At 44.6% G+C, this 12,981-nt stretch overlaps 1 protein-coding gene across 1 annotated transcript in view; it reads left to right on the top strand.

Moving 5' to 3' along the window:
- Positions 1–967: 967 nt before the first annotated feature.
- casz1 (castor zinc finger 1) overlaps positions 968–12,981 on the top strand; it is a gene marked incomplete at both ends in the record, with an annotated part of 47,620 nt that continues 35,606 nt past the window's right edge. Inside the window, one exon of the mRNA XM_080534071.1 lies at positions 968–1,046. Coding sequence (XP_080390197.1) covers positions 968–1,046 — 79 coding nt within the window. The remainder of the gene's footprint in view (positions 1,047–12,981) is intronic.

Raw genomic sequence — 12,981 nt, 5'->3', positions numbered from 1 at the left:
ATTGCAATGTGAAAAGTGCCCCCACAAGTAGGAGAGAAAACTAGAAATTCCCCACAGTAGAATGGCTGAGAGCCTTCAAATCTAGCGTTCCAGTGTCAATGAAGCTGTTCTCTTTTCTTTTTTTAAGTCAATCTCCCTGGGACAAAAAAATGGATTGGGGAGGACCAGAAACACGAGACCTGATAGGCGTCCACTTTCAGTGTGTGTGTGTGTGTGTGTGTGTGTGTGTGTGTGTGTGTGTGTGTGTGTGTACGTGTGCACATGCATATGTGCGTGTGGCACATGTTATCAGTATCAACAGCAGCGGTAGCAGCAGCAGTCGGCTGTTTGTATGTGTGTGTGTGTGTGTGTGTGTGTGTGTGTGTGTGTGTGTGTGTGTGTGCCTGCCTGCTTCCTCTCCTCCTCCCTGGTTGCTGGCTGGGATACAGTGTAACTCAATCTGTGTGTGCCACCGTACCATGGTCCTTTGGGGGGAAAACCGGGCCAAACAGGGCTGAACAGGGCCAAACAGGGCAAGGAGCAGGCCCGGAGTGCACCACCCACTTCCCACCTGCCAAACACACATACACACACACGCGCTCACTCGCTGCACGGCACAGACTCTCATTGTAGCAGTGACAGGAGGCGACGAGGTGGCCCGGTTAAGTGGCTCCTCTTCCCGGGGCCTGTTTTCCACAGTGGCTGTGGGGTGGAGAGGGTGGTGAAGGACCCCTTACTGGTAAAGTGGGTAAACTCACACGGCCTTGACATCTGTGCTCAGGAGAGAAAGGAATGAGGGAGGGGAGGGGGAGAGGGGGGAGGAAGAGAGAAAGACAGTGGAAGGGAGAGAGAGGGAGGAGGAGAGAGAGACAGAGAGACAGAGAGAGAGAGAGAGAGAGAGAATGAGAGAGAGGAGGAAAAGAAGAGAGAAGAGAGTGAGAGAGCACAGCCCAGGCAGAGAACGGTTCAGGAGAGGAGAGGACGGAAAATGCCTTGCTTTGTGGAAAGAATTCTTCCAGAGCAGGAGGGAGAGGTGAGACAGAGCACAGAGAGCGGTCTTCTGTCAGGTAAGACTCTATTTCCCCTCTCTCTCTCTCTCTCTCTCTCTCTCTCTCTCTCTCTCTCTCTCTCTCTCTCTCTCTCTCTCTCTCTCTCTCTCTCTCTCTCTCTCTCTCTCTCGCTCTCTTTCTCTCTTCTCTCTCTCTCTCTCTCTCTCTCTCCTCTCTCTCTCTCTCTCCTCTCTCTCTCTCTCTTTCTCCCTCTCTCCCACTTCTCTCTTTCTCACACACACTCTCGCTGGGGAGGAAAGACTGAGTGATACCTTGAGGTACACAGGTCTGCCGCTGGGTGGCAGTTGGTCAGGCGTGTGAGGCACGCATGTGTAGAGATGGGGGTGGGTGGTGTCAATGTGTGTGGGAGGGAGGGAGGGAGGGAAGGAGGGAGGGAAGGAGGGAGGGAGGGGAGGGAGGGAGAGAGGGGAAGGAGGGAGGGAGGGAGAGAGGGAAGGAGGGAGGGAAGGGAGGGAGAGAGACAGAGACAGAGATAGACAGACAGAGACCATAAGAGTTTCTGAAGAATCCACACTGTGGATGATTGGTCTCAAGAAAGTATTATTTTCAATTAGGGAAATCTTTTCTTAGAACTTCACAGGAACCTGAGTATTTCTACAGGTGTACTCTTATGCTATATCACACTGTTGAACTTTGATCAATTTCAAAAGCATTTGAAGCATGATTAGCCTTATACTGCATTTGATTATTATGTTTTACTGAAGAAACGTTGCTGTTGTCCGTAACGTTCCATCACCCGTAATGGGACGTAATTAAAACAAATCTAGACTTTCTCAGCAAACTGACAAATGACAATGTTTGAAGGGCTAAAATGAGGGACTTCTAGTATTGTGGAGTAATTTATTTCTTTTTAAATACAGATGTAGTGAGGAAGGTTTGTTAACGGGGGGGATTTTCCACAGCACTGGTTTAAACAGTATCCGCTGAAGAGGGTGAAAGACTCTTCTCCTTGCCTTGTTCTCTTCTGAGAGGAATAATCCTCTAACTCCTCTTGCACAATTAGATTTCACCCTTTTGGTTAAATAAATACTGTGTCTCCAAATCTAAACAAAGATTTGCATGCGGCCCTCTCTTCTACTATGCAGTGACGGTTCCTACTGGCAACACATAGGCCTTACATCACTAAGTGAGGCCCTTGGAAACAAACAGGCAGAAGTTTTCTCACTTTATTTCACGGGTCTTGTTTATTTGTTTTTATAACAAACGGAACCGGCTTTCCTGTGTGAAAGGTGAAGTCAGAATTGAATTTGGCTCACGTTACCGTGGCGATCTGGCAACTGCTCCTACATCCCAGAGGACTGCTACGGTTGCTCTCTCTGTGTGTGTGTGTGTGTGTGTGTGTGTGTGTGTGTGTGTGTGTGTGTGTGTGTGTGTGTGTGTGTGTGTGTGCGTGCACATGCATTTGTGAGAGCTAGATTTTACTAAGCAGATATTTCCACCAGTTTTCACTCTGACCTGGTAGGAGATTGATGACTGAATTGTGGAGTACATGTTAACAGTAACTGGTGATTTATAGAGATACTTAGAGTAAGTGAGGCCGCACTGACTGGAGGGGAAGAAAAAGAAATAGCCTTTTAAGTTAATGTAAAAATATAGCATTTTTAAGTAATAATTGTTATTGCTCTTGGGGGTAGCTGGTTGGCTAGAGGTTTGAGTGCGTGTGTGTGGAAACATCACCCTTCACCCCTTTTCTATTCTTCCAACCAAAAGTTGAATCTGATTAATTCTCATTTTCTGTTCACTTCAGTATACCCTTTTCTGTTAATTTAATTCAGTTGAAATTAAACAACAGCACATTTCCACTTGTTTAGTCAACTTCAGTGGAAAAGCTTTTGGAAGACCCACTGCTGCAACAAGTGCACTAGCTACAGTATTGTGTGTATTGGTTAGCAGCCATATGGCTAAAATCCCCCAGAAAACCTGTGTGCAATTTTAAAGGAATCAGGTTCTTCCCCCCCTGTTGGCTCTTGACCCTTGTGATATTATCTACTCAGATAATACTCTGCACTATTCAAATACTGTTTAAAGATTCAGGCCACTTGAATTTGATCTACAGTTCTTTTTTTCCCTTCCTGTGTGGAATAAGGAATAGTGCTTCTCTACAGTAGGAAGAGGGATAGCTTTAATTTTTTCGAGCCACCTTTTAGACTGAGTGAAATGTTTCCCCCAGTTAGCTCAGGGACGACTTTATTTCTTACTAGGGATTTAACACTCACTCAGTCTCCCCATAAATACAACGTCCCTCAGCCCGTAGCTAGCCATAACTCATACGCTAACTCTCTGGCTAACTAAACTCATATAGCAGAGCCAAGCTTGTTTGTCTGTTTCTTTCTCTTTTTTTCTTTCTCTTTTCTTGCTTTCTCTTTCTTTCTTTCTTTCTTTTTCTTTCTTTCTGTCTATTTGTGTCTCTATCTCCCTCTCTCTGATTCACAAGGGACTCTCAGAACCTCTCTGAATACTGTCTCAAAAGTCTGCCTTATGCCCTGATATCTTTGGCCCAATGGTGGGTTTAAGGAGAATGTTCAAATTGAACAAAACCAATATTATGTCCTCCAGGCTATTTAGAGTGAGTCTAATGCTCAAAGAATGAACAAAACAACACTAGGGGAAATGTGGATGATGCGTCTTTGCATGTTGTGACACATCTCAGGCCAACAAGAAGTGCGGAAAACGTTGATTTGTCAATGGAGATCTCTCCGTATGAAATAGGAGACAACTGGATCCCTGCCTTAGAGGCACCTGTTGAAGCCCTCTGTCTCCTAAGCAGGGGAGACAGCCCTAACCCTAACTGTTAGTGAGAGAAAAAGGGAAGATGCTACTTACCTTCTTTACCTGTTATTTGTATGTGTTGTTTTGTCATTAAACCCATTGTACTATAAATGGGAGTGTAAGAACATACTGTATCTAAGGTTGTGTCAAACAATTCAAGATTCATTGTGTGTATACTGTAAGAATGTTCTGAAGTCGCTCTTGTGATCTGAGTGCGAAGGAGACTTGTATTTGTGGCGGTGCTGCTGATATTGGTTATGATCTGCCTGCCGGTGCAGTACCTTCTGTTCTTTGCCATGAGTCCCACCGGTTGGGGGAGAGCCCACACTGACAACTCCTCATGCATCTGAAGGCCCTCTGAAGTCAGAATCCCCCATTTTGATGTCTCGTGACGGCTTTGGCGTTTTGTTGTATTTGCGTCTAAAAAGGGGGCCCCTGTTCCGTGAAATTACCTTCACCGCTGGCATGGGGAGGTATAGTTTCCCTTTCCCGTCTTCACTCTCCACTCTGTCCTTCTCTCCTCTTTTTGATCTCACCATCAAATCTTCCCTCCTTTTCATGACTTGACGCTCGCCAGGGAGAGGCGGCTTGGGAAATGGCTGGGAAGAAGAAGACGTTTGAGAAAATGCACTGGAGCATGCCGTCACCTTTGATAAAGACATGGTTCCAACGGGGAGGGAGGATAAAGAGGGGGCATTGTTAGTAATGAAAAACGCCATGCAAGAAAAGGAGCATCTCTCTCATCCCAACCTATTACCCTAACATAGTACACCAACAGTCAACTGCAATTTCACTTTAAGCACACGTTGACTTTTGCACTAAGCACAAAGCCAGCATTTTGAAAATATTATGAGTAATGACTGAAATGGATATTATACAGGAGGCATATGTAAATATGATGCAGTGATACATACATCAATTGCATACATCAAAAGTATAGTACAGTACAGTACAGTATTAGTTTTTAGGGGGCTGTAAGCTCATTCCTAGGCAGTGCGTTGGGCCGACTCCAGCCCGTGCCAGCTCCACAGTTTGGTGGAGGCCTTGAGGATTGATGTCTGTGGACCTGTGGGATCCCACTGTACCTTTATTACACATCAGCTGGGTACCAAACTAATTTGATAAAACGGCACTTAATACTGCACACACGCGCACGCACGCTGCCACTGTCGCTGGCATGCCGTCAACTGTGTCACCGGCTGGTAAAAGACTGGCACGGCACTCGAGTGTGTTGCACAAGATGGGAGAAAAAGGGGAGGAGAGGAGGGGGCAGGAGGAAAAGAGAAGAGAGGGAGAGATGTTAGCTTTAGTAATTACTACCTCTGTAGAGAACCAGTGGAGGGGACAGTGTGGCAAGCGCACACAGAGGCCCCGTGTGCAGATAATGAAGGGGTAGCATTGCAGCTCTGACAGTGTTAATGTTAGCGTGCTCCATTGTATATGTGTGTGTGTGTGTGTGTGTGTGTGTGTATGTGTGTGTGTGTGTGTGTGTGTGTGTGTGTGTGTGTGTGTGTGTGCGTGTGTGCGCGTGTGTATGTTTGTGTGTGGACGTTGGGGTGCCTGCGATATTCATCCTGCTGGTACAGTAGGAGCGTCAAGCCCATCTGACAACACAGTTTACACGGAAGGCTGACACCCCCGCCTCTCCCTGCCACTGGAAGACAGTCATGGAGCGCCATGCTCCGTCCTCGCCCTCCGTACAGAGGAGGACACAGGGGATCACCCATCAGCACCCATACTTGTCTTCCACACAGAAGAGAGGGGAAGAAAGAAAAAAGGAGACAGGATATTGGGCTAACTTTTTTTGTCCAGCCTTTTTCCCTCTTTCTTTTCGTCTTTCTATTTGAAGTTGCAAGGCACTTGTTTCAGCCTCTGTGCATGCCGACACTCCAAGAGAGAATGGTATGAATATGCATCAGTGTACCATATGGCTGTGGTAGCGCTGGGACTAGGTGTGTCCAGAAGGTAGAGCGCTGTTGATGCATTATTCTCTAGTCAAATGAATACGATAAGAATCACGCAGGAAGTTCAAGAACTGTTCTGCACCTTTTACGATTGGACAGAAGACTGTACAGTGTGAAAGCAGCAGAAACGGAAAGCTGTGGATGAGCACAGGAGTGGGCCTAGCTGAAGATTTGGTTCTTTTTCCACAAGTTCAGATCCCACCACCACCACCCCTGACACGAGCGTGATTAAAAGTGATATTTCTGACACGTTAGGATGCGCACGGGAAGTAACCTTCTCTAAAGCGTTCATTATTAGATGCATGACAGACCTGAATATTTATAAAATAGCTTTTAATAATTAATAGCAGCAATCTGCTACCGTAATTCATCAGATTTGCACTTCAACAGAGTATCCGTTTTCACTTTAAAATAATAATAAGAGGAATATTAATGTTGCAGAAATGTAAAACGGGCAGCTGTGAGGTGCTCAAACATGCAAGCCTCAATATTCAGTTTTTGAGGATTCTTTCATTTAATCTGACATTTTGTGACCAAAATAAAATAGACCGTTTTTAACAAGTTCACATTTTTCTGTGCTTGACATTTTGACAGTTGCTTCTCACAAAGGTGGCAAGTCATGAAGACAAATTCAGGAAATCAACTGGGTTTTGGTGTAATGCAAAAGTAGCTGTTGTGGTTTTCATCAAAAGCAAGTTATTTGTTTGAGTCAGCTAGCAACACTTCCTTTTGTGTTCTGTCACCAAAAATAGAAGCCCCTTTTTTCTCTGTAAGCAGCTTTGCTGCTTTATGGTTTCGCCGTTAGTTTAGTTTGAATGCAATGTGAATGTTGTTTTATCACACCTTCAAATCCAGTCAAGACACATTCCTCTTTCAACAAAACTCTCAGACACGAAGACATGTCTTGTTTTAGGTAAAACAGCAATGTTTAGTTTCACCTTCAGTTTAGATTTAACTTTTGATAGAAACCTGTTTAAGTGGAGTCATTTGAGCTAGGATGTCTATCATCCTATTTTTCACGAGTGTGTAGATGTGCCAGTGTACATATTTGACAGTGTGTCCCAGAGAAGATGACATGACCCACAGCCAGTAGTCAGAGGAGCAATGTGAGAGGGGAGAATACCCTGATGTCTACAGGCCCTGCAGGGAGGAATTAGGCAGGCACACACACACATAAAAAAAGTGGCAATCCCCAGATTTTTCACCTAGAAAAACTGTGTATGTCTGTCTTATAAACTGTCTTACGGTTTGGTCGATATTTAGGCAGGTACTGTACCTGTCCTGGATGACATTTAGGGGGCACCTGTGATTCATTCCACTGCACATAAAACTCCAAAAGAGAAAACGTCTGTCAAGCAGAGCAAATGTTTTAATGGTGGCCTGGGATCGATGTTGTCAGCAAAGGCATCCTGTCTGGAAATGTATGCTTTTGAGTTGATGTCACCTCCTCCACTTGCTTCAAGTTGAAGAGGGTGCAGCACACAGCAAACAGTCCAAGTAGGGGAAATTTTAGGACATTTCTTGAAAAACATTGACTGCACTCTCACATAAACACTCATGTCTCAACAGGAATGTGTGTACATATGCACACCACACACATGTGTGCGACCATACACACATGTACACACACACAATCCCCCTGTATCTGAAAAACAAATTTGAAAAGTAACCTTGAAAATCAATTAAGCAGTCTCCGGGAGCACAAAACGTTTCCAAGGGAAAAACCACCCCTTTTTTTTTTGTTCAACAGTGAGCTGGAACTGCCCGTCAAAACGTTGCCTTACGCAAGTAGGCTTTGGTGGTGGGCTTTATTTATTTTTTTTAACTGCAAAGTGCCTTATAGGCTGTCAAAATGTCTTAAGAGTCTTGTTAAACAAATGCCACAACTCATTTTCCTGTAATGCAATTCATATGCTGGTGAAAGGGGGCATGTCTAAACATCTAAACAGCCTTGCTTTTTAGGTTTCACATTAAGGGGTTATCTTGGAGGGCTTGTCATTGATTGACATTATCTGGCCTGACAGGGCCTCATATCAAGGTTAACCTCATGGACAAAAGCGTTGGACGATTGGACACACACACACACACACACATCCACACGCACACGCACATGCACACACACAAACACACACAAACACACACACACACACACACACACACACACACACACACACACACACACACAGTGCACAAGCCAGGTGGAGATTTCCGCACTCTTAATTGATAACTAATGGAGCGGTGTGTGCTGGGTTTCCCCTGGAGGACGGGCCCTGATGGCAGACTGTAGGGGAGGGGGGGGAGGGGGGGAGAGAGGGGGAGTACATGGTGATGGTGGGGGGGCTGACTTACTCAGCAGTGTGGCTCCGGAACCTGGTCAATTAAATATATCCCCAAAGATAATGAATAATCACACACTCACACAGACCCACACACACCACCATCCAACCCCCCCAACTCCTCCACCGCCACCGCCACATCAGCTCACCCTCCCCACCAGCCTTTGCAACAAAAGCAAAAAGATCCCCGTGACCAAAATACAACTCAAGCAGTTAATCTGTACAGATATTAGCTCAAGGGCCCTCGAGTGGCAAGCCGGCGAGCCGAGCCCCCTTCTCCAGTGTATTACCCACACTGCCCCCAATGCAGCACGGTAGACCCAGGTCGTCTGCTCATCTAATATGGCGGATGTCTTATTAACCTCCCCTCCTGGTGTGGCTCTTAAACCCGCACTGCAGGAAGTGGGGTACATAATCCTGTCTCTCCCAAACCATCTGATGTTTAGGAATAAAATCTACGTTTTCTCAGTGGCTAGTGCTACAGTCAAGGACTGTGCTTCTTCTTTAACTTGATTTAGTCATATTTGGATGTTGTTTTAAATGGTGTCCCCGAAATACTGAGAAATGATGTCTTTATTTGAATCTGAAGGATGACCCTCAGCGCAAACTGTATAAAAGTGGTGTGTTTTGTTTTTTGCTTGTCAGAATGGCTCTCGTCACACAGTGTATTTTTTTCCATGCCAATAAAAAAAAGTTCTGGGTCCCTGTTCTCGTTCTAGAAAATGCTGTAATTACCCTGTTTGTGATGAAGCTTGAGGGCATATTTGTTCTCGGATTTCAACTTTCCTGTCTGATTGCCCCCCAAGCTCAACGTCTTTCCCCTTCCTTTGCACTTGAAATATACATTGTTTTCTTCAGCCATTGTCTTGTATGGTGTGTGTGTGTGTGTGTGTGTGTGTGTGTGTGTGTCATTGTCTCCTGGCATCTTGTTTGTGTTTGAGGCGGTGTGGCGGGAGTGTGTGTAGCACTTGGCTGAGGGCTGCTGTTCGGGGGATAGTGGTGTGTGAAAAGTCCAAACAGGTCCCTCAAGGTCAGCCCCCCAAAAGACAACACACAATGTGCAAGGTCACATTCTAGACTAAAAGCAATAAGTGGTTTATTGATAAAAAAAACAAAAAAAAACACACACAGCAAGCAAGCAGATGTGCAACCAACTGATTAATAATAAAATAGATTTGTGAGAGAGAGGGACAGACAGAGGGGGAAAGGGAGGGAGGGTGAGAGAGCTTTGTCCTGTGTGTGTGTGTGTGTGTGTGTGTGTGTGTGTGTGTGTGTGTGTGTGTGTTTGCATCGTTTCCCCCCCCACTTTTTTCTCTAAAAGAACATTTCATAAGCTGCTGGTTGTATTGTATTGACCTGATGTGTATCTTTGCAGTAAAACATTGATCCTGCAGTGGAATCTAAAAAATCCATTAGAATCCATTGGTTAGAAAAAGAACAGAATGTGACAGATTGGTGCTTGTGGCAGTTTTCCTGGTGCACGACCTCTCTGCATGCTCTAATCATTTCCCTTTTTTAAGGTCATCACCAATGTTTTGCGTAATTGTTAAAGGAGCAGGGCATACGTCTATTGGACATCTGCCACCTCTGGCCACCGCGGCCAAATTCTGTTTGAAGTTCCAAACAATATCCTCTCTAATAATGATATAACCCCACTTGCAGTGTCAGACATTAGCTGTGTTTCTGCATGCGCACACGATTCAAAGAGGCAGCCACCAATAACAGAACATTTTACACTTCCCTAGAACACTCCTGGCCAATAACAACATGTTTGTATACAAAACAAGTGTCACCCCTAGAAACCGTTTTTCAGGACCAAAACAGCATTTGAAAATGAAATATTTGTTTCAAGGTATCTCATTCCCTGATCACTACTAATTAAAACATAGTCATTCCAACAACTAGAAAGCTTTTAGAAAGCTTAAATGTTATATATTGCACCTTTAAGTGCTGCCTCCTGAAAACCATTGTAGGGTATCTCCATTGTTGATTCTATACATAATTCTGTATGGCATAATGTTTATGTGGTGGACCAAGTATTGAGTAGTCATCTTATCTTTTTTATATCTGTTTATCAAGTTTGCTCTCACTCTCGTACACGCACAACCTGGAAAACCTGCCAAGTGAGTGTCGTTTTTCTATGAAATTCAGCCTCAGCCCTTCAGCTTTAGCCCAAGCAAACCTGTTTCTTCAGCCAGACTCCAAAAGAGAAGAGATGAGAAGGCTGGGAAAATTCCATCTGCCCTCACCCCCCTTCTTCCACTCCACCCAAGTAATCACCCTGTGATCCTCCCCCAACCTCCACATCACCCCCTCCACCCTCTCCAAGTACTGTACATCCCCTACATTCCCCTATATCCCCACTACATAAACTTCTCCCCTGTCTCTCTGCAACCCTCCCCCCCCCCCCCCCCACCTTCCAGCCCATACTCTCTCTCTACTAGTTGGCAATGGCATTGTTTTTAATCATCAGAACCCCGAAATTATTATTATCGCTTCTGATGCGGCAATTAAAACTTCAGGTCAGAGGCACAACGAGCGGTGATCAGCAGCCGAGCTGAGAAGTTTTAATTAGACGATCAGAACCATTAATGCACAAAAAAAAGGTGTGCGCTGGGAAATTAACGGGAACGTCTTAATCAGGGTTAGCGACTCCGAAGAGGAGTCAAGTGAACAGAGAGCAAAAAACAAATCATTTCCGCACCACTGGGACAAAACTCAATTAAATATGCATACAGAAAAATGGAAATTTTTAGCATCAGAGGCACAGACTGTTGGAAAACTGTGGCAAAATCTCACGGCGGGGTCGTGGACCTCCTTATTGTTATTCTAGTGTAATAAAAATGAAAGAGGGGCCAGATGCAGGGGTCTGGGTGCTGTGGCGTATTTGTCCATCAGTGGCTTTCCGCTCAGCTTCCTTGGGCTGCAGCAGCTCTCCGGGCCATGGGGGAGGGAGAGGTAGAAAGGGGGGAAACGCTGTCTTCCTGCAAGCTGTAAATTATCAAAAATAAAAACAAGAGAGTGCTGTTTTTGTGTTGAGGTGTATGTCTGCACATTGCTTGTAGGTCCTCACATATACACACACACACACACACACACACACACACACCTCCCTTGAGAAAACAGAGAGACAAAAGGTTCACTCAGCCACACACTGGGAGCTCAGGCCTTGTCGATTAATCTGCAAAAGGTTTATAAAGTTATAACTGGGCTTTTTAAAGAGCTGAAAAAGTCTTGGTTACATATTGAAAAATAATCCTGAGCTGTTCATAGTCTTCCCAGGCTTGTTTTGTATTAATTAAGTTCAAATATTGCAGGTTTTGTCCCTGTGTCACTCAAGAACTCAGCAGGAATGCAGTTACAAAAAGCCCTTCACCAATGTTTGATTAAGTAAGGAGATAATCTGTAGTTGAACACATAATATCTACTCTTCTCTCCCAGGCCCTCCAGTCCTGTGTATCCTCCATAGAAACAGACAGCACAGCAGGGAACACAGCAGGTGCAGAAAAACAGAAGCATTGCATTTTGAAATACATAGTTTTCTACTATATTTCTTTTAGCAGTATCTGTCTGTATAAAAGAAAGGGGTGGAGACCTGACCCTGCCAATCAGAGCATTCGTTAAAGCCCATGTCCTTTCCCCCTGGCAGCTTGATTGCAGTCTGCACACGTTTGTGTAAATAATGCACTTCCAACAGCATTATTCGGATTTGATACACCACTTGATTGGGCATGATATCACTCTGGCACATAAACAGAGGCTCGGCATAAAAAACAAGACATGCTGGGGTTTGGAGGGCTCAAACAGACAGTACTGAGAGTAGATTTGTGCACAAGCTGCGTCACCGAAAGTCATCCAGAGTTCTGAGAAGAAACAGGGCCTAAAATAGCTTTGATGCACATCTTCTAACTCTACATGAAAAATAACCCACCACCCTAGCACAAATAAGTGGACGCGTTCAAAATAGTTTCTTCACTTTTTCCTCAAGTTTTGGCCTTATACAGTCAATGTACAGTATGACCACTGTGGCAGCCCTGCACAGTTTCCACTGAAGAAAGTATTGTCATTGCTACTATAAACAGTTGGAAAAACAAGTTTCATTTCGGTAGTGCTCAGATTCAAATGATTTCCAATTGTCAGTGCTTTGTGTTACTGAGGTGTCTCCACTTTGACAATTAGCACACTTATGCTAAAACAGAGGGGGAAGATGTTGAATTAGTGTGACAGTGTTGTTTTTCTCTCTGATATTCATTAATAAGAGGGATTGCTTACTGGACTCTCGGGGAGCCCGGGAGTTGGTCCCAGAGGGAAAAGTTGTTCTTTCATGTCGGTCCCCTCTGATTTTATCTCATTGTACGCTATCATGCACACAAACGACTTGAGGTAAACAGCTAAGTGTTGCCATAGCAATGCCTATTGTAAGCATTGGTGAAAGCTGCTGTGAACACATTATCTGTGCTGATCAACAGCAAGCTAGACAGCTTCCTTATACCCTCCAAAACACAGACAATACTATACGTATTACAGTTTGATCTAACATGAGATGTTCTCCTTTATACTTGCGCACGCCTCTTAAAGACTTATTTGTCCTGCATTTAAGAGACCTGATGTACTAATTAAACGTTTCATATGATTTAGTTATATGCCTTATATGGTCCTCAGAAGCAGTTTGGCCTGTAGTCAAGCTGCTTATTGTTGTCATAGAAATGTACATAAATAGTCCCTAATGGAAAGAAACAAGTCTGTAGGGGTCATTTCCTACAAGGAGGTGGAGATTGCAATGCAAAGGAAATCGGTAGTTAAAGCATGAAATACTGAGCACAGTAAACAGAAAAATGACCTCCACCGCAACGCCCAAATGAC

The sequence above is a fragment of the Nansenia antarctica genome (genome assembly GCF_963989245.1).
Source record: "Nansenia antarctica genome assembly, chromosome: 6".
NCBI lineage: Eukaryota > Metazoa > Chordata > Actinopteri > Argentiniformes > Microstomatidae > Nansenia > Nansenia antarctica.
Note: the sequence above shows the minus strand (reverse complement) of the source record. Positions and strands in the feature narration are given on the sequence as shown.